Raw genomic sequence first — 20,434 nt, 5'->3', positions numbered from 1 at the left:
CACTTTGAAAAGTCGCGCGCAGTGCTCGCGCCAATGAAACCCACTTTGGACGTCTTTGATGTGCGCTAACGCGCAAACTGCACTAACATACTATTACATCACACATTTACATTGGTTGGACAGCGAATTCCCTGAAAAAAAATCATAATAATACTCATATGTATTAAGTATTTTCTTCTCAAAAATAGACGATACGGGGGAGATAATGATGTCCCCATGGTAACGTGTATCTTGAATTATGGGTAGTGTAGTGCTTTTGTCGACCGCCATTTTTTAAGTATGTCGTGACGTCATTACTACGATTGGTCGCTCCCGCCTCCTTCATTCATCAGGGTTTCCGTGTTCGTATCGCCCAGTTCCGACTGTTCCAGAGTCAGTTTTTATGTTAGTTTGAAATGCGCCATCTTAAAACTCACGGTTAACAACTGACTCTGATTCAGCACAATCGGTATCCCGTCAGCTGATCGCGGTCAGGATGCCAGACAGGACCCTGAGCTGTTCTCCGTGACAGAAGATCTACAATGGCCACAAATCCTCCCAAATTGAAAGTTACGGTCATTGATGATGAAAGGTGAGTATATTGACATTTACTTTGAGGCTAAAGAATGAAGGAAATTGACTGCTGTTTGCTTTGCTGAAAGTATTATTTCTTTCTGTAGGCTGCAAAACTTGAAAAAAACTTTTGAAAGAGAATATGGAGGATCACCGCTTTTCTATGCATGTGCACCCGGAAGAGTCAATCTCATAGGTAACCGAATGTACTCTATTGGATGACGTAAATAATGAATAACAAGAGTGTAGATGTTGACAATTTGTTGTATTTCTTTGATATGCATTAGTATAATATTAGGATGTAAATATTCTGTGGCTTCTTATACTAGTAGTATGCCTTCACTATTCAATTCTGCTGGTTTTCTTCATTTTCTTCCATGTAACAGGAGAGCACATTGATTACTGCGGCTTTTCTGTGCTTCCAATGGCTATTGAACAGAATATCATTGCCGCTGTCTCAGTAAATAATTCGGGGACAATCCAATTGGCCAATATAAATCCTCTCTACAAGTAAGACCTTAAACGTTTCCATATGTCTAACTACATGACTATATACTGCAAGCATCATATATCATTTATATATGATACTGTTTTTATTCTGCAGTAATATCACTGTGTCCTGTTCTGAGGAAATAGTTATTGACAGAGCTAACCCCAAGTGGTATTATTATTTCCTATGTGGAGTTAAAGGCATTCAGGTATGACTTGAACCTTGATCAGACTGTCCTGTATACCAAACATAAGGTCCATATTTCATAAGTGCATTATTATACTTTACCACTTGTGTTCACAACAGGAGAAGTTTGGGATGACAAATTTACCGGGAATGGCGTGTGTCATAGACGGAAACGTTCCACCAAGCTCCGGCCTGTCCAGTTCTAGTGCACTGGTTTGTTGCGCTGGACTCGTAACAACAGAGGCAAATCAGAAGTCCCTCTCCAAAGTAATCCTAAATCCAATAATTCCTAAAATACTATGATAAGCAGCGGAAGTGCTTAACAAACCAATTCCTTATCTTCCTCTGTATTTCAGGTAGCTCTCGCAGAGACATGTGCCCAATGTGAGTGCTACATTGGCACCGAGGGAGGAGGTATGGACCAGTCCATCTCATTCCTGGCAGAGAAAGGAACCGTACGTAAAATAATTTAAGTAACATTTTAACATTCTTAGGCATACAAGTTTAACTCATTCACGCCATTGACGGTTATAAACGTCAAAAAATCATTTGAACTATTTCTATTAGTTTAACATTTTTTCTACTTTTGTTACCAAGAGTATGAAAACCTATCATTTTTTATTGTACATTTAAAACATATATAAAATGTGTGATTAATCGTGAGTTAACTATTGAAGTCATGCGATTAATTACGATTAAACTTTTAATCGCCTTATGCCCCTAATTTTTAATAATCATATCGTCAGGCGATTAATTTTTTTTATTGTAATTAATCGCAAGACTTCACTAGTTAACTCTTGATTAATCACAAAAATCCCCCCAAAAATTTTTTAGCTAATAGAAATAGTTCAAATGAATTTTTGACGTTTATAGCCGTCAATGGCAGTGAATGAGTTAAAAATAGGGTAAGTCTTTTACACTATACAGTAGACTAAATTTGTTGTGTGTGATGTGCCCACCAACAGGCAAAACTGATAGAGTTTGATCCTTTGAGGGCCACTGACGTCCAACTCCCTGACAGTGCTGTGTTTGTGATTTCCAACTGCTGTGTAGAGATGAATAAAGCGGCGACTTCTCATTTTAACATCCGTGTGATGGAGTGTCGGATTGCGACAAAGGTATAAACTCATGGGAGTCTAATGTCTAATTTCAGAAAAACATCCAAAGTATATATTTTTAATTATTATATCTTTGTTTATGTTTTAATATTATATATTTGATTTTTTTTATTTTTTTATTTTTTTTTTAGTTATTTATATTTTTTAAATATTTTTTTATATTTTTTTATATTCTTTTTATATTCTTTTTATATATATTTTTTATACTTTTTAAATATTTTAAATATTTTTTTTAATATTTTTTTTAATATTTTTTTTAGAAATTAAACAAAAGGATGCCTATAGTTTTCACTAAGGTGTGCCTCTTGTGAACACAGATGCTGGCCCAAGCTAAAGGGTTGAACCCGAACAGGTTTTTGAAGCTGGCCCAGGTGCAAACGGAGATGGATGCATCTCTGGAGGAGATGCTGGCTCTGGTGGACAAAGTTCTACACCCTGAGCCGTACAGCCGAGAGGAGATCTGTAAGGTTCTGGGCGTCACCTCCCAGCAGTTCTCCACAGAGTTGCTCAGCGCAAATACTCAACACGGTGAGCAAGTAGAAAACTAGTATCCTGGAACACTTCAACGAAGACAGTGAGAAGCGTGAATGTGATTATTTATTTATTTTTGGGTCATTCACAGTAACACATTTCAAGCTGCACCAGCGAGCCAAGCATGTGTACGGCGAAGCTGCGCGTGTGCTGCGCTTCAAGAATGCGTGTGATGGTGCACCTACCGAGTCTATTCAGTTACTGGGTGACCTGATGAACCAGAGCCATGCGAGCTGCAGAGATCTTTATGAGTGCAGCTGCCCGGAACTGGACCAACTGGTAGACATTTGCCTGTGAGTACAAAGTCTGATTTTAATCCAAAACATGTAGACTCAATTTAGATGCGGTTAAGTTCTATACAACCCTGGTGTGGAACGAAGTATGTTTATTTTGGTCTTTCTAACCAGTGTAGTTTTATAGATTAAATGAGTTAAAGAATGTATCTGCAAAACACATCAGGAAATGTCTTCACAGATTCAACATAGCTACATATTATTACGTACCAAAATTGACGATTTGTATTTTTGACGGACTGCCTAATGCATTACGCATACCTTTTATTGGCTCATCTTGAGACTGCTGATGTGCAACGAATGGAAGGTCATTCATTCAGCAGCAGCAGCGTATAGCCTTTATCATTATAAAAAACAGCATATCTTAAAAATATGTTTCTTGTTTCCCATCCTGACAGGAAATCGGGTGCTGCAGGCTCCCGTCTGACAGGAGCAGGTTGGGGCGGCTGCGCCGTGTCCATGGTTCCCATTGACAAAGTCCAGTCCTTCTTGCAAGCAGTGAGGGAAGCCTACTACCTCCCTGATCCACGAAGAGCAGCAATGGAAAAACAAAGTTTGTTTGTGTCAAAGCCTGGAGGAGGAGCCGCAATTTATCTAGAGAAATGATGTGTATTGTTAAAGTCATAACTCTATCTAAAATATACTGTATTCACTTGGATGAAAAATGCATGAAAACAATAAGGTAGCAAATATTCAAAGAAAAATCTGAAGTGATTCATGGTAATAAAGGTAATACATATTTGTACTCAAGGATTTTTTTTCAATAAATAATGGGCTTATTGCTATCGTTGTCATAATCATTAGAAACGATTTTTTTCTCCAACTTATTTGTTCACACTCTTTGATTTGTTTCTTTTGAAGAAAGTATGGCTCCAAAGTAAAAATGGATTTTCATTGTTGTTTTGCGATTTAAAAAGAAAAAGATGTAATTTACGTGATATCCACTGGGAGGCGGTGTTACCAATCACGCATGGTTACACTTCCACAAGGTAACTGTTGTAAAAGAACAAAGTACAGAAATAAAATAGATTTCAGTAAAAATAATTTAAGGAACATACTGTGCAAGAATTTTTTTGTATTCATTTTTAAAATGCTTGAAAATATCTCAATAATTTGAGATTGTGATTATCTCTAACTAATATAATTAGACTTAGATTTTACTGGATGGGTGCCATATTCCTAGTTATAATAGTGCATGCATTCTTATGCAACCTTGTACAGATCTCAGTTGTTTTACTTCCCTTTTTGAAAATACAGTATGTAATAGTGTTTTTCCCATGATTTATCTTGTTCCCGTTTTTTTTTTGCATCACAAAACCCTTTGTATTTTAATATGAGAGTGTAAAACGATATTGTACAACAGTGAAAAATAATATTTCCTTTCAGTGGTCATTCCCTTAGAACAAAGTGAGGGTCAGGTGTAAGAAACTCAGTGTCCCAGAATGCTTAGCGCCTACAGTCTTTAAACCGGACATCCGCTCTTTTATTCCATTTTCTCAAAACGTGGTACAGTTCGCACTTTACGGACTAAAATAACAGCATTTTGTTTTCGCTGTTTTTGTCTTTTGCTGACCGTCGCCATGTTCTTGCAATATTACCAGGACGAGAATGGGAACAGAGTCTACACTTTGAAGGTAGCGTTATGTTGTTTTTCGTCATATGTTTAGCGAGCTAGCATACCTCAGCCAAACGTATTTTTAGTCTGCTTTTACGTTAGCGCTATTTGTACATCAAAATGAGAGCTGTGTCCAATACATTATTTTGGTTCCCGCAATCACATGGGAGTCGAAAGAATGTATTTTAGTATGATGCGTTACAGCACTGCAGTTATGCAAACAACAACCACAATGATGACCATTTTGCTAAACGAAATGAACAACTAAAAACATACATACTATGTTACACACCTCATGAATTGGATGATATACAGTCTTGAGCAAGGGGTCATAATGTTGTCTGGCCTGTGTCAAATGTGGCAATTGTTTAGATTAATTACCACCATCCATTTTGCATTCTGTAGTATTTACCTTTGCTGCAAGCAATGCTTCCAGTATTTGTATGTTATGTTTGTGGTTAAGTAAAATCCAAAGTTCATTCTTTGTGTGTTTTTAATAGTAATTAACCCATCTTGTTTTGCTCCCTATTGACAGAAAGTGGCACCTAACGGGCGGCCGACCAGCTCGGCCCACCCAGCCCGCTTCTCCCCAGATGACAAGTTCTCTCGACATCGGGTGACCCTGAAGAAACGCTTCGGACTTCTGCTCACCCAACAGCCTCGACCTGTTCTGTGAATTTAATCACACCCACATGAGGAGGGATGTCTGGAATGCATAAAAGAGAAGGAAACATTTGAGATCTTAACACGCCAAGACTTGTCCCAAATTCCACTCTTTGAAGTGTGTTGTGTGATACTCGCATTGCATTGCCTTTTTGCTATGATTCTTTTTTTGTTCCATTTTTTGAAGTACATCTAATTTTGTGTTGAAGGTGTCCAGTAAACCTACCGAGATGAGAACAATTGTAATAAACACATGCTACAACAAATATGTGCTCGTTATTTGCCTCGGCTGTGTAAAGGGAGCCTGTGTTCAAACATGGTTAATGTTATAGATGAATAAATACAGTACTTTATTGGAATTTATTTTATTTTATTTTTTAACATCCCTTGATGGGAACCTAAATTGTCACAGCAGCAGTAGTCACATAAACACTCATGTTAACACAGTAAAACTAAAAGAGCGGCACTGAGGATGGATTAAAAGACGTTTGACTCCAATCTGAAGAAAAGCTGCATGGTAAAATAAACTATTTGTTTTTATTCAACATTCTAGTATCAAGTAGGAGATAAGTGTACTTGTCGGCACTTCCGACCGTTGATATGCTGGCGTCGCATCTCATTGGTCAATATCTTGAGGGGGCGTGACCCTGGTGCCTGTCAGTCAGAGGAAGTGTGTTGAAAGTTCATTTCGGAACACACTCTTCCCGAGCTCGACTAGACACGACCTAAAATAATCTTTTCAACCAACTGACCTTTTCAAACGAAGGTACCAATCGTATATGTCAATGTAAGTATGATCGATGCTTTTTTTTTTTAGTCTACCTCAATGTGTGAAAACATACCTGCGTCTTTACCGTTATAAATGTTATTGCGCTTTAGCTCGCGGTGACGTAACGCAACAGGGGGTGGCAAACACTATGTTAAAATGCGATCATTTGTAAAAAAAAAATATATATATATATTATGTCTTGAATGATGTGGCCGCCAGCGCCTGTTCAATTAGCTGACGTGTGGCTAACTAACCTTGACGTGCAGCAACAACAACGAGGAGTTGCGTTTGAGGACCAAAATCCAGTTATGGGAAGGCTCATGCACATTTTGTCTTTGTCTTCCTTGGCACAGGATGGCTACCTTGTGTCGTTCAGTGGGCTTTTGCGCCTCTCATCTACACACAAGCAGTCGTTCCTCTGCCAAACAGCATTACAAAATGCTGGTGCTTGGAGGAGGAAGTGGAGGAATTGCAATGAGTGCGCGCATGAAAAGGATGCTTGGAGCTGAGAATGTGGCTGTGGTGGAGCCCAGTGAGGCAAGCACACTTCTGTTCAAGATCAAGATTCAAAGTATTCATTCTTCTGATGTGTGCACCGTGATGCAAATGCAATTTGACTTTTCAGATGCACTACTATCAGCCTCTGTGGACTCTAGTTGGTGCCGGTGCTAAAACTGTTGCCTCATCAGGAAGGCCCACATCAAGTGTTATGCCATCAGGTGTCAAGCTTGTGAAATCGAAAGTCGAGGAAATGAACCCGGACACAAACACTGTCCGCACTGACGACGGGACTGAGGTATGCTTGCTTTACACGACTTGACCGTACGTGTGTTTTAAAGCTGTAAAGTTAACGTGCAACCTTTTTTTAATGACGTGACCTTCGCTCCCAATTGCAGATCTCGTATGATTATCTGATTGTGGCGCTTGGTTTGCAGCTTCATTTTGAGAAGGTGAGGATGTGCTTTTATTTTGTTACCTTTCAGCAGCATGTCAACCACCTTGTTTTATCCTCTAGATTAAAGGGCTTCCTGATGGATTTGAGCATCCAAAGATTGGGTCCAACTATTCTGTTGAGACTGTGGACAAAACTTGGGCAGCCTTACAGAACTTTAAAGAAGGCAACGCCGTGTTCTCCTTCCCAAACACGCCAATTAAATGTGCTGGAGCGCCACAGAAGATAATGTACCTCTCAGATGCTTTCCTCAGAAAGGTATGGATTTTTTTTTTAACATCACAAAAACTCTATCCGTGTTTGCAATGGTTAATTTTGTGTGTGTGTGTGTGTGTGTGTGTTTTTTTGTGAAGACAGGAAAGAGGGCAAAGGCCAATATCATTTACAACACATCGCTTCCTGTGATTTTTGGGGTTAAGAAATATGCTGACGCACTTTGGGACATCGTGAAGCAACGTGATCTGCAAGTGAACTTGAGGCAGAACCTGATTGAAGTGCGTGCGGACAAACAAGAGGCTGTGTTTGAGAATCTTGACAAACCGGGCGAGACCACAGTCCTTCAGGTACGCTAACTGTTTTCAATGCAACATTCCCATGTTCGTTGAAGACTCTAAATTGTCCAAAGGTGTGAATGGTTGTCTGTCTGTATGTGCCTTTTTATACCCAAAATCATTTGTGATAAGATCTAGCTCACCCATGACCCAACGAAGACAAGACAAATGGACGGCTACAAGGATTGATAGATAAAATCGAATTTAATCATAAGCCATGACGAAAAAAAACTGAATTTTTGGGTAAGGCCGAATTATTTTATTTTTAATTTATTTATTTTCTTAGCAGCTCCTGTAGTTCAAATCATGTCCCCGCTGATATGAACTGGTTAGACTATAACGGTCACAAATTTAGGCTGTACGATATACCAGTACCAATACTATAAACGTACTGCAATCCCATTTCAATGACTTGCCTTCAAACAAATTTCAAACAAGCGTGAACTATTTTGTCTAGCAAATTTGATACCAACTGCTTGCAGTTTTCTTTGTTTTTTTTCCTTGCCCAAATTACAGTATGTACAGTACGGCACCATTTTTAGGAGAAAAGTTAATATTAGGGATTTTGACCACTTTTTTTCAGGTCGATACCAGTACAAGTACTCTACCCTTGAGTAGTCACAGATACCGATACCAAGTACTGATACCACTAGATACTTTTGACACATAAGATTTTCACCCCAAAAAGTAACGATCATCTCAACTCATTCACTGCCATTGACGGCTATAAACGTCAAAAATTAATTTGAATTATTTCTGTTAGTTTAACATTTTTTTCCCACTTTTGTTAACAAGAGTATGAAAACCTAGAAAAAAATGATTGTACATTTTGAACAGATATAAAATTTGTGATTAATCGTGAGTTAACTAGTGTAGTCATGCGATTAATTGCAATTAAAAAATTTAATCGCCTGACGAGATGATTATTAAAAATTGAAATAAAAAATCTAGGTTTTCATACTCTTATTAACAAAAGTAGAAAAAAAAGTTAAATTAATAGAAATAGTTTAAATGATTTTTTGACGTTTATGGCAGTGAATAAGTTAAAGAAAGACCTATATATTTCAATACAGCATTTTTCCTTAAAATTGTGTTAATTTTGAAAATTTTCTATTACTCTAATTTCCAATTTGTAGTTCCCAAGGTCACAAGATACCAGTATCGGCCGGTGTCGCAACTACCGATACCTTGAAAGAAGTTGAAACCATACCTGGTATTGGTACCCGTCCATCCCTAGTTAGTATTGTGAGGAATCAGCACATTTTATGTTAAATTCAGTGACAGTTAAATGATTGATTCTTGAATATTTCAAATGTTTTATTAAAATGTATTAAAGAAGATTACGTATAAAGGGACAGTTCCTCCTAGAGGATGCTCTTTTACTTTTGCATTATCTGTAAAGAAAATCATATTTAGTTGTGTTTGTTTAGGTGGAATTTGATGCAAGTTAATGCTGGAAAATAAAGCAGATTGGGTGAAAGAAATATATGAAATGCAAAAATTGGTCTGAGTGATGCTATTCGCTTTTTCTTTTTAGCGAAAGGGAAACAAATCAATTTGAATGTTTGACCATTTTAATCTGAGATTTTATGTTAAGGCCACATCGCCCAACCCTAAACTTTTTTTAAATGTATAGTTAAGAACAATAAAATACTAAGTCTTAACTTCAATGGCGATTTACGCTTGGCAACAAATTTTATCTTCTCTTTGTTAACCAGTGACGACTGGTATGTTTTTGCAACTTAGTGTAAATTCTTCTCTTAACATCACAGCTAGTCTTCTTTTTGGGTGAGATAGTTGGAATTTATATTTTTTGTGTGCAATCCTACTTTCCTAAAAACAAAAACAAGGCAAGTGTCAACCAAATCCTAAATTCGTTTTTTTCTTTTTTCTCCTCAAGTACGATATGCTTCATGTCACGCCACCCATGGGACCCAACTCTGTGGTAAAAGGCAGCCTGCTGGCCGATGAGGCCGGCTGGTTGGATGTCGACAAGGACAACCTTCAACACAAGCGGTATCCAAATGTGTTCGGGATTGGAGACTGTACAAACTTGCCTACTTCGAAAACGGCTGCCGCTGTTGGTAAGTCAAGATTTAGCGTGTAGTTTAACCTGTTCACATAGTGATTAAAACGAACTCTACACTGACCAACTGATCTTAACTACACAATTATTTCAAACGAGTTATCGTGAGCTTCCTGTTTACATTCAACACATGCATTTAAGATAAGGCTTGATTGTGAATGCCCTTTCTTTTTTTTTTATGTGTTTGAATGTTTCCTTGTTTTTCCATCCGTCTTACCATTTTATTTCGTAATTTATAAGACAATGTTAATTGCTACAAAAAGGAAGTTAACACCTGTTTTCTCATTTAAGCTGCACAGTCTGCTGTTCTGCACAGAACCATCAAAAAGATATTGAAAAACGAGAAACCCGATAAAAAGGTAATGAATTGCTCTTTGTGACTGATTAGATCATTTCAGGATGTGCATGGACCAGAGTTGGTCTCAAATAAATGTTTTTTTTTTCTCTCTCTCTCCGTATAGTATGATGGCTACACATCATGTCCATTGGTTACAAGCTACAACACAGTTGTTCTGGCAGAATTTGACTACAACGGTCAACCACTGGAAACGTTCCCCATCAACCAAGCCAAAGAAAGGAGACTCATGTACTACATGAAAGCTGATCTGATGCCACACCTCTACTGGCATGGGCTCCTCAGGTACACCATATCCTACATAACACGAGCTGCTTCCAATGATATACCCATTTGATGGTTTCCCCTTGGTATTTTTGTCCTATTCAGGGGATTATGGGGCGGACCAGAAACATCCAGGAAACTCCTGCATCTTGGCATGAAATGATTTGTGATGATCAGTGTGAATATGGGGAAAGCCTCTTTTCCATAAAAGGATATAAGTAAGATTTAGCCTTTATATTACCAAAGAATGGAATAGCATTGTCTGTATTATAAGCAGCTCCTCACTAATGGAGTGTACAATGCTAAATGAAGAAAAAAAATTGCCTCACTAAAACATATTACTTACAGTTTCTCAAATTTTATATATATTTTCTTATCATGATTATGCCGCCTGTGTGAACTTCATTATGATTAATTATGATTGTCATCAGTTGAAATGACTTTTCTTGCAATATACAACCAGCTCTTAATACAGGCTTATAGTCAGAAATTTGCTGCAAGACAATGTTGTTGTTGTTGTTTTTTTAGGTTAATGTGCAATGAATGGATTGTTTTCAAAGTTGTGTAATTGTACTTTGGTGTTACAATTGAGTAGAATATTGCTCATATTTGCTGAATCACAGTTGTTTTTCCTTGTGTGTCGCAATGTGCATCTAACCCGAACTACAAATGTGAATGAAAAGTGACTTAAAGTCTGTCACTGTTTTGACATCAGAAACTGATTTTAAGTTGACATTTGTACATGCTAGCACCTGTTATTCTGTTGGAGACTAAACAAATAGCAAATGTCGCTTAATCAAATGGCCTTCTGATCACCTGTCACTCACAGGACTGACTCATAAAAGACTCTCAAGCATTCACGTTCATGCCTACAGGAAGTTAAGTGGCCGCAATAGGCACTTGTACCTCAAGCTAGTAGAGGGATATTTGTTGTATAAAATTTAAATATGTAGAGAGCGGATTGTGAATGGAATTTCCCTTTGAGGGATTATAGTGAGTAAATAAAACATTAAAATGTTAGGTGTTATTTTTATATTATTATTATTATTATTTAAATGCACAAATTCAAATATCTCCATATTTGAGGACCCAAACACGAGCGATCTGTGCTAAGGTGACCTTTGTTAGGTGACCTTGACATGCAACAGAAAATTAGTTAACAATCGCAATTCACGTAATTTTCTGCAAACCGCTGTAACTCAATTATCTTTATTCATCAGGGTCTTATGAATACAATTGTTCTTACTATGTGTGAAAAGTGACAATGAATTTGTTGTTAATCTTTCTTTTCCTCCCTTACCACCCAGTGTAAGGAAGTACAATACAAGAGAACGACACAGGCAGTCAATTGTGAAATTTAGTATATTATGTGCGCCAATAAAGAATTGATTCAGGAGAACCTAATATACAAGATTTGTTAGTGTGTGTGTGTGTGTGTGTGTGTGTGTATGTATGTATATATATATATATATATATAATGGTGAATCTGCGGTTGCCACTGCAATAGCTTTGTCTTTCATTTTTATTATTTTTTATTTTCCCCTCGATTTCTACTCGTGTTTTTAAGATTTTGTAATAAAGTAGACACCGCTGGAACCTGTGTCCACGGTACGCTCGAAGACATCTTTCCTGTCTACTCCACGCCACGTTGGTTCGCGCGCGCGCATGTCGCATTCTCGCGCGCACTCGCGTATGTTTGTGATGAGGAGGAGGCGGGAAATGGCGTCCGCAGACATGGCCGATCTGTGACTACCAACCACCGACAGCGAGAGACGCCACTGGGCGAGAGCAGCGAGCAACCGTTCCGACCTTCGGCTTGGCGCCGTCGCGGCTTCCCGGGCGCAGAGCTGAAAACGCCGCGGGACGTTTTGGAAGCGCTTCGTCCATTTTTCTGTGAGTACAAGGACGCCGTCAACATGTGTGAGCCGAGAAGTGTTTGTCCCTCCGTTTAGCATGTCTGCTAGCTAGCTGCTAGCCAGCGAAGGGGGCGTAGTCTAATGGCTGAAAATAGTCGTGGAAGGAAACAAAACGACGCCAGACCGTAGCTTTGGGAAATATTGCTCTTTTTACTAACCAAGTCAAGGGCGGGTTTGCTTGTCAAACCCACGCTCGAAAGGGCCAGCGTATCCCTAATGTCACAGTTTCCCTCTCGGTTTGTTAGCTTGGAAGCTAACCGTGGCTAAACGTTAGCGACGAAACTGACCAGAGGTACCTGGCAACGTTGACATATTTACGGGCTAACCGTGAAAGCAAGTCGGGTTATTGTCACGGTCTCGTCGACGCTCCACCGGCGGCGATTGTCCGCGTCAAGTTCGACAGCGGCAGGCTCATAAAAAGCATCGCTGACGTCTCAGGCGTCCGAATGTTTGATGGTAAGGGCATTCGGCGGTGCTGTTTAAAGCACATCGATTTAGAAGACGTTCAGCGAGGATGGTCGCAACTTAAAGTGACCACACGTAACATTCGGCACAATGTCGGCGAAAATAATCGATCCACAAACTGTAGTGGTGTGGACATGAGTGAGCAACATGAGGGAATGTTGACATCTGCTGCGCCGCAATGGAAGCAGATGAGTTTGGCTGCAAGTGATGTGGAGAGGACCAAAAGTCATTGTTTGCAGATTTGCTCGTTTTTTTTATTATTATTATGTTTAATCTCGATTAATGTACATGTTGCACACAAAAAAAGATTCACTTGAAATATCTGAGCTACCATGGTTCAAAATTAAATGTGTAAAACAATTCCAACAGCAAACCAATATCCATTTTTTTATTGACCATGTTCGCATATTCTAACATTCAAAATGGCTTTTCATTTCTCGTTACTGTCGTTCCTCACCCTGAAAAAAGTAAAAGCAAACAACACTACATATTTCGCTCAAATTTAAAATGTTTGAGCAAGATTTGGCAATATTAGCCTAAAATTGGATTACCCTGTAAATTTAAAAATGATACTTTTACAAACTGAATAGATCCCATAAGCAACTGAAACGACCAGAGATCTAATAACCAAAAAATACTCGTCCTCATGGTTCAATACACTTCTGTACCATTCCAAACGGCGCAATCTTCAAAGGTGTCTGTTTTCCCCGGAGTGTCAATAAAACTTCCGTCACCTCTCCTCAGATCCTTCTATGTGATGCTGAAGCATGATGCGGCTGAGAGCGCGTAAAAAAGCTCCTCAGCAGCCCACCTTAGGCCGTCGAGCCCCCACGTCCCAGGCCAAAAGAAAACGCCGTACAGTGGAGGCTCCCCCACTGAGAGGCCGAGGCAGAATGCCGAAGAATGAAACGGGCCTCTTGTCCACCATCAAGAAGTTTATCCGGGGGGACCCTGTCAAGGTAAGGCCTCACGATACACACGAGCGATTCCTACTGAAGCTATCAAATATTTTTAAAGTAGAGTATTCTTACTCCATTGATTCGTAGATAAATTGGATAAAAAGCTTTAAAACAGAGCTTGACTGAGTTGGAAATTTGACCTTGGGAGAGGGAGTGTGATCCCGGATTAAAAGATTAAACCTGCAACAAAAGGTTTTATATCATTGTACCCCTGTTTTTTATATTTGGCAGGTGGAGCCAGATATTCCTGCCAAGAGGAGTCGCATCGATTGCAGCGCTAAAAGCGATCTCATCACGTCAGCGCCACAAACACGAGGCCTTGCCAACAAAACCGTCTCTCGAGTTTGCAGAAAAGGTTCAGGTAAAGGTACGATGTCATCGCATCGAACCTCACCATTAATTCTGCCACAAAGCATCGTCATCGGGGGTTTCCGTGGGTCATAAAAAGTCATTAAATGGGATTTTTGCACAAACTAAAGTCTTAAATGGCATTAAGAAGCATTACAGAGAGCCGTTAAAATTTTTAATACTTGTTCATGCTTTAATTAATTTTTTTGTGAAGGATTTACTATAACACACTATAGGACGAATAAATGGGATAAAAAATATATGTATTTTGGGGGACTGTTGACTAGTTGTAATTTAAAATGAACAAAATGGCCTGCAGTCCACGAGTTGCTTCTTGTTCCAATTACGTATTGGTGTGAATTTGTAATGAAAAATGTACTGTTCTTGTCACCAATGTCCAACGTGAAACACTAATGCCACCTAGTGGCACTGTATCAATCAACTAAATGATGCAACCACATTTTTATTTGGTAGTCCTATTTGTCCACTTTTATGTTAATTAACAAGAGTATGAAAAACTTGAAAATTATATTTTATTTTACATTCAGAACAGATACAATGCGATTAATTTACGATTAATTACAATTTAACTAAGGATGTCATGCGATAATTATAATTGTAATTGACTGTGTACTATACTGTATATGCAGTATGCAAAATATGGCGTGGTTATTAAATTAGCTTTGTTGCATTAAAAAAAAAACGTAATTAAGAAGCATTACATTTGATGGTATCTGTAGAAACCCTTTTGATGATAATGCTGTTTTCCCCCATTTTGAATGACCCCCCCCCCCCACCCCCCATCTTGGTTTAGATACAATAACATGCAACAGCAAGCCCTTGAAACCAAACGGCAAACTCGAAGCTTCAGTCGAGGCGGCGAGCAGTCCTCCGCACACCACCCTCCTCGGAACCATCCTCTCTCCCGTCTTCAACTTTTTCTCACCCGCAACCAAAACTGGTAAAACCACACACACACACACACACACACGTCTTTAAATGACCCGCTTGTTTAATTCCATAACTCGGCACGCTTCATTTAGCGACGCCCGGTTCCGACTCTCCCGGCCAAGCCGTGGAGGCCGAGGAGATCATGAAGCAGCTCGACATCGAGCAGGCCGAGGAAATGCCCAGCAGCACGCTCACGTCCTCCGAGGGCATCAGCATCTGTCACGGCGCCCCGCCGTTGCCGCAGAGGCTCCAGATGAGCGCCGACTCCGCCGTGGAGGGCGGCCAGATCGTGACTGAAAGTGACATGCCCTCGTTAACAGGTACCGCCAACTCGGAGTCGCTTGAGGTGCGCTCTTGCCTCTTGTCTTCCGGGTTAACCCTAAAAGTTGCCTTTTTATGTACTTGAACTTTTCATTTATAATGGTAAGCCCTCCTGTTGGCTTTGTCTTTTTACAAATAAAATTCATGGGTCAATTTGACCCCCGTCTAATGTTTAATCATTATCACGTAACGCAATGCATTTTTAGAAAGTGAAGATGAAAAATGGAGGCCAGCAGACGTAAATTTAATCCATATTTTTAAATTGTAGATTTTCCTAGCAGGTCAATTTGACCCACAACATAACAAGGGGGTTGTAAGAAAGGTCTGATCGATTAATCGGCCAATAATATCTCTTTTAATATCGGCAAAAAGCTGCAAACACAAAAAATTGCTGACTATTCATCTTTAAGTCATTAACGCATGACAATGCAAAACATTCATATAAACATTTCCCCGCCCTACAAAGTCGACAAAAAAAATCATCTGATTTTTGCAAAATTTCTCTTAAGTGAAGCAAATACTAAAAGACAAAGTATTGTAAAACAGTCTAATAGTTTGCCTGTAATTCATATCTTTACTGTTGTAAACATTGAGACCATAACATAAGCTTATATATATATATATATATATATATATATATATATATATATATATATATATATATAAAGCCCTACAATATATTTTTCAAGTATTTTTAATCATGTATAAAGGAGTGTCCTCTTACGACAGGACCAGAATTTGTACAAAAACTGGAACTAGTAGTAAATATTTGCGTTGAAAAAAAGAGAAAACAATAGAATGAAAAATATTATTCTCACTCCGCTTCATTTTTCATATTTCCTACAGCTCTAATAAAAAAGTATATATTAATGTCCATCTCTTCTGTCTCCAACAGCTCCTCCTGGTTGCTTGCCAGATGGCAGTTATCCGCACACGTTACCCTCGGCCCCCGCCGAGCCGTCGTACGAGGAAGACTGGGAGGTGTTTGACCCGTAAGTGCATACCACTTGCTGCTTAATTAAAGCTGTCAAGCAAAAATATATATTTTTAAAAAATGTTAAAATGGATCTCCCTGGGTCAAGGGAACATATGGCATCTTCTTAAATCACATTAGCTGCATGAAAAAAATAAAATAAATACAAACCACTAGATAGCAGCAAAACCAAACAAGACATCTCACACATGACGTTAATAGATTATGTCATATTTTAATTGCTTTGCAAATAGACAATTTATTCATCAAATAAAGGAAGTTGTGGCCTATTTTTTGTGACGTTTGCCTTGAAGGTACTTCTTCATCAAGCACGTGCCGCCGTTGACCGAAGAGCAGCTGACACGCAAGCCAGCCCTACCGTTGAAAACGCGCAGCACGCCCGAGTTTTCGCTCGTCCTCGACTTGGTAAACAGCCACAAAAAACAAAACAAAAAAACTCTCTTGTACTTTGGGTCCTATTTGAAAGCAAGTAGATGAGATTTTCGCCGCGTGTGCTGTTTTTCAGGATGAAACTTTAGTTCACTGCAGTTTGAACGAACTGGAAGATGCCGCGTTGACGTTCCCTGTGCTTTTTCAGGACGTAATCTACCAGGTAGGAACTCGCTACTGGTCACGTGTGCATGTGCAAGTCCTTGTCGATCTTATTAACCGTTCTCTTTTCTTTTTTTCTTTTTTTTTTTGTAGGTGTATGTGCGATTAAGGCCGTTTTTCCGAGAGTTTCTCGAGCGCATGTCTCAAATGTATGAGGTAAGGTTTTCTTTTCACACCACATAACTGGACTTTTGCTTAACTCAAGCTACTCCGGGAGATTGAAAATGTTGTCCCCCCCCCCCCCCCCCGCGCTCGTTTCAGATTATCCTCTTCACGGCGTCAAAGAAAGTGTATGCTGACAAGTTGCTCAACATCCTTGATCCCAAAAAGCAGCTGGTCAGGTCAGCGAAACATTTGCAAAATGATATTTGTTGGACAAAAGAATCGAGAGGTGAAAAGGGCCGATTTTAGTGGGAGTCGAAAAGGTGTCTTAATATTTTGAATATTGTATTTTTCAGACACCGTCTGTTCCGTGAGCACTGTGTGTGTGTCCAAGGGAATTATATAAAAGACCTCAACATTTTAGGACGGGATCTTTCCAAGACGATAATAATCGACAACTCACCGCAAGCCTTCGCCTATCAGGTAACAACTTTCACTCCTCAAAAGTAAAGCGCTGAAAACAGGGTACATACAAGGACCTAAAAAATTTTTTTTGTGTGTGTGTGGTAAACAAAAAAAAAAAATAACTGCAATTTAAAAATTATTTTTGTTAATGAATAAAATAAAAATGCCTTTGAAAACTAATGGAAACTATTGCTTATGTTTATAGTAATTAAAAGTAACTCACTTTTGGGGGTTCATTTTAAATGTATATATTATGGCATTGCTGTACATCAATACAGAAGAAGGAATGTCAAACAGTCACAGTCACAGGAAAGTGACTTGAAGTGATGTTTTTGTTTTTTTAAATTTTGCAATCGACTAATACTCCATGTAAAAAAAGAAAAGAAAATGATGCTATAACTAAATAAAGTGCAATTTCTGCAGAAACTGTGTGACAATGCTGAAAAGCTAAATGCATGTGCTAAAGTACTAAAATGTGATCTAAGCGGGGTTTGCACCCGGGCACTTCGTGGTGGAAGGCAATTGCTCTAACCGCTGAGCCAACTTGACTTGTTTCTAATCATGGCGTATTTATTTTGAAAAGTGTCATCTGATGCTGAAAGCTAACATGCATTTAATCATTTCAGTGAAGTCATAATCCATTTCCTGTTATAATCAATTGATATACACGTATATCACTTAGCAAGAAGCAAAGTCAAAATGGAAAAAAGTACAATAACAGTTTACCTTCTTTTTTTTTTGTGTGTCTCATCAGCTGTCCAACGGGATCCCCATCGAGAGCTGGTTCGTGGATAGAAATGACAGCGAGCTTCTCAAGCTGGTTCCTTTCCTGGAGAAGCTGGTGGAGCTGGTAAGAGTTGTCACTCAACATCGTGTACAGCGAACGCCTCTTTTCCACAATATTGCTTTGGCGCCATCTTGTTACCGAAGAAAACACTTTCTTTGCCGCCATAATGTGGCGTCAAAGTTAATTACAAAGGCGGGCTCGTTCCCTGTCCTCAGATAATAGCTTGGGTTGGCTGTACTTTGTTTGATTTTTTTTTTCTCTCTCCTGGCGCTTTTTCTTGACATCATGTTGAATTGGTGTCAGAACGACGACGTCCGACCGCACATCAGAGAGCGCTTTCGCTTGCACGACCTCTTGCCTTCAGACTGAGCAGCTGGCGTCCGCAACATGGGAAAACCCCCACCCCCACAAGGAAGGATGTATTCGATGGATTTCTCGATAAACTCCAATATTGGCATCATTAAGTTTTCTAAAAAAAAAAAAAAAAGAAAAGAAAAAAAGAAGGAAAAAGCAAAAACGAGTGAAATAGATGTTTTTATGCAGAGACACTCAAACGTGACTGAAGTGCTCGCTGCAGCGGGCTGGCTTCATCGGAGATGTTTTGTCCGCCATTTTGGATCGACAAAACTGAATGTGTTTGTGTTTGGCCAGTCAAACTTGTATTATAGTTACTATTTTCTTGTAAATACATGTACAGATTGTTTTTGGGTTTTTTTCCCTTTAAGGTTTTTAAGTCTTTTTATGTTCAGATATTAGTATGTATACTTTGACGCTATTGCGTTGTTTTTGTTTTTTTAAGAAAATAATTATACTAGTGTGTTATGTTTGCAGTATGCCTGCTTTACTTCTGTGATGCTTTCCTCCATTACATGCAGTTGTCCGTTTTAAAAGGTGCAGTTAAAAAAAAAAATACAATTAACTATTTTAAGGTTCTGTAATGTAAGATAGACTAGACAAGATCTTAACTGAATACAAAGCCATAATGGCCACTCCCTCATTTTGAAGATTTCTATTTGATCATCCATGATAAAGATGATGACAAAGGGCGTTGACATCCAGCCCGTTTGTAAGATGATGTCATACCCGTCAGTTTTCTAAACAGGTGTGTTGATGCCTCAGTTTGAGGAGGGAGGGAGGGAGGGAGGGAGGGGGGGGGGTGACTTAACACCAGCCATTGCTTTGGATTCCTGTTTTTCTGGGACATTTCCAATGTGGGAATATTTCTGATGTTGGCGTTAAAAACAAGTTTTATTGACTCTTGAATGATCAATCATGTTGTATTCAGTGTTATTCAATGGTTTTCCATGAAAATAAATATGTTTTTATAGGACTCTATACCTGCATATATCATGTATATCATGTAGATGATTCACATCTGCCTCGCAATTCTGGGGGTCCGGATTCAGCTTCAGTCTTTCTATGTTCCACTTGTGTTTTTGTTTTTCACAGCTTCGTCACACATTGATTCACTGATTATAGCCTATATAATTGTTTTGAATGCGATCGAGAAACGCACTATGTGTGTTTTGAATGAACTAATCACATTCAAACTTGTGTAAAGGTTTCTTGTAAACTTGACTCACTGCAGAGCAGATTAACCCTGCCAAATTTAAATGAGTAATACATTATATATATATATATATATATTTTTTTTTAAACTACCAATGATACAAAACGAGGCGCTTTCTCGTCCGCCTTTCTCTGACTCACGTGAGGCCTACGAGTCCAACGAGGCACTTTAAACGGCGGTCACAAAGCTGCGTTGCCGTGGTAGAGCTGTAACATGTCGCTTTTGGTACATTCCAATGTGGCCCTTGAGGCTTGAGCTAATCCTGATTTACCTTTTAATGAGCCGAGAATGCATGTTTATGATATATGACTTCCGGGTTTTCACCCATCAACTTTGTTTCCGTTTCGCGACGTGTGGACGTATTTGCGCTTCCGTCTTGGCGCCCCTCTGTTGCGCGTTCCCGTCGACGGGCGCGAGGCTGCGAGTGTGTTGTGTCTGTCTCAGTGTCCAAAGCATTTCAGCCGAGAAGCCCTCCCGCCTATGAGCGGGAGCGCGCGGTTGGGGGGCGCAGGGGTGGAGGTGCGAGTGTTGGAACGCGGC

At 39.2% G+C, this 20,434-nt stretch overlaps 4 protein-coding genes and 1 long non-coding RNA gene across 6 annotated transcripts; 4 read left to right on the top strand and 1 right to left on the bottom strand.

The window, feature by feature from the left end:
* Window positions 1–347: 347 nt before the first annotated feature.
* Window positions 348–3,967, top strand: galk2 (galactokinase 2). The gene is made up of 10 exons (XM_086073191.1): window positions 348–571; window positions 660–748; window positions 939–1,062; window positions 1,157–1,250; window positions 1,349–1,495; window positions 1,585–1,683; window positions 2,194–2,346; window positions 2,664–2,874; window positions 2,969–3,170; window positions 3,569–3,967. Exons 1-10 carry the CDS (start codon window positions 522–524, stop codon window positions 3,774–3,776), a joined length of 1,377 nt encoding a protein of 458 aa, XP_085929317.1. The 5' UTR covers window positions 348–521; the 3' UTR covers window positions 3,777–3,967.
* LOC147175137 (uncharacterized) lies at window positions 2,935–5,513 on the bottom strand. Its single transcript, XR_015094569.1, has 3 exons — window positions 5,078–5,513; window positions 4,105–4,163; window positions 2,935–3,690 (listed from the first exon to the last, which is right to left on the bottom strand). It is a non-coding gene; the product is annotated as an uncharacterized LOC147175137 (long non-coding RNA).
* nop10 (NOP10 ribonucleoprotein homolog (yeast)) lies at window positions 4,627–5,714 on the top strand. Its single transcript, XM_086073193.1, has 2 exons — window positions 4,627–4,804; window positions 5,321–5,714. Exons 1-2 carry the CDS (start codon window positions 4,751–4,753, stop codon window positions 5,459–5,461), a joined length of 195 nt encoding a protein of 64 aa, XP_085929319.1. The 5' UTR covers window positions 4,627–4,750; the 3' UTR covers window positions 5,462–5,714.
* Window positions 5,715–6,094: 380 nt separating this feature from the next.
* sqor (sulfide quinone oxidoreductase) lies at window positions 6,095–11,445 on the top strand. Its single transcript, XM_086073192.1, has 10 exons — window positions 6,095–6,235; window positions 6,571–6,754; window positions 6,843–7,013; window positions 7,114–7,167; window positions 7,233–7,427; window positions 7,523–7,732; window positions 9,621–9,804; window positions 10,098–10,165; window positions 10,268–10,446; window positions 10,531–11,445. The coding sequence occupies exons 1-10, from the start codon at window positions 6,228–6,230 to the stop codon at window positions 10,586–10,588; spliced, it is 1,311 nt and encodes a 436-aa protein (XP_085929318.1). The 5' UTR covers window positions 6,095–6,227; the 3' UTR covers window positions 10,589–11,445.
* Window positions 11,446–12,100: 655 nt separating this feature from the next.
* On the top strand, window positions 12,101–19,201 carry ctdspl2a (CTD (carboxy-terminal domain, RNA polymerase II, polypeptide A) small phosphatase like 2a). Of its 2 annotated transcripts, none has more exons than XM_086073190.1 (13): window positions 12,101–12,318; window positions 13,551–13,765; window positions 13,997–14,126; window positions 14,928–15,074; window positions 15,157–15,384; window positions 16,281–16,377; window positions 16,673–16,784; window positions 16,885–16,971; window positions 17,064–17,126; window positions 17,232–17,311; window positions 17,429–17,555; window positions 18,292–18,387; window positions 18,628–19,201. In XM_086073190.1, the coding sequence occupies exons 2-13, from the start codon at window positions 13,574–13,576 to the stop codon at window positions 18,691–18,693; spliced, it is 1,425 nt and encodes a 474-aa protein (XP_085929316.1). In that variant the 5' UTR covers window positions 12,101–12,318; window positions 13,551–13,573; the 3' UTR covers window positions 18,694–19,201. The 2 variants fall into 2 exon arrangements, with proteins under 2 accessions (XP_085929316.1, XP_085929315.1); XM_086073189.1 differs by having other exon boundaries at window positions 13,997–14,132.
* Window positions 19,202–20,434: the final 1,233 nt, after the last annotated feature.

This window comes from Leptonotus elevatus, chromosome 4, assembly GCF_054856555.1.
Source record: "Leptonotus elevatus isolate MCC_2025b chromosome 4, RoL_Lele_1.0, whole genome shotgun sequence".
Taxonomy (NCBI): Eukaryota; Metazoa; Chordata; class Actinopteri; order Syngnathiformes; family Syngnathidae; genus Leptonotus; species Leptonotus elevatus.
This window is presented reverse-complemented; position numbering and strand designations above follow the sequence as displayed.

Excerpts from the sequence above, each read along its gene's own strand:
- galk2 (XM_086073191.1), top strand. The coding sequence starts at position 522 with ATGGCCACAAATCCTCCCAAATTGAAAGTTACGGTCATTGATGATGAA. Across the intron at positions 572-659 it reads ACGGTCATTGATGATGAAAG|GCTGCAAAACTTGAAAAAAA; the intron begins GTGAGTATATTG and ends TTCTTTCTGTAG. Across the intron at positions 1,251-1,348 it reads GTGGAGTTAAAGGCATTCAG|GAGAAGTTTGGGATGACAAA; the intron begins GTATGACTTGAA and ends TGTTCACAACAG.
- nop10 (XM_086073193.1), top strand. The coding sequence starts at position 4,751 with ATGTTCTTGCAATATTACCAGGACGAGAATGGGAACAGAGTCTACACT. Across the intron at positions 4,805-5,320 it reads ACAGAGTCTACACTTTGAAG|AAAGTGGCACCTAACGGGCG; the intron begins GTAGCGTTATGT and ends CCCTATTGACAG.
- sqor (XM_086073192.1), top strand. Across the intron at positions 7,168-7,232 it reads TGCAGCTTCATTTTGAGAAG|ATTAAAGGGCTTCCTGATGG; the intron begins GTGAGGATGTGC and ends TTTATCCTCTAG. Across the intron at positions 9,805-10,097 it reads GAAAACGGCTGCCGCTGTTG|CTGCACAGTCTGCTGTTCTG; the intron begins GTAAGTCAAGAT and ends TTCTCATTTAAG.
- ctdspl2a (XM_086073189.1), top strand. The coding sequence starts at position 13,574 with ATGATGCGGCTGAGAGCGCGTAAAAAAGCTCCTCAGCAGCCCACCTTA. Across the intron at positions 14,133-14,927 it reads CAGAAAAGGTTCAGGTAAAG|ATACAATAACATGCAACAGC; the intron begins GTACGATGTCAT and ends ATCTTGGTTTAG. Across the intron at positions 15,385-16,280 it reads TGACATGCCCTCGTTAACAG|CTCCTCCTGGTTGCTTGCCA; the intron begins GTACCGCCAACT and ends TGTCTCCAACAG.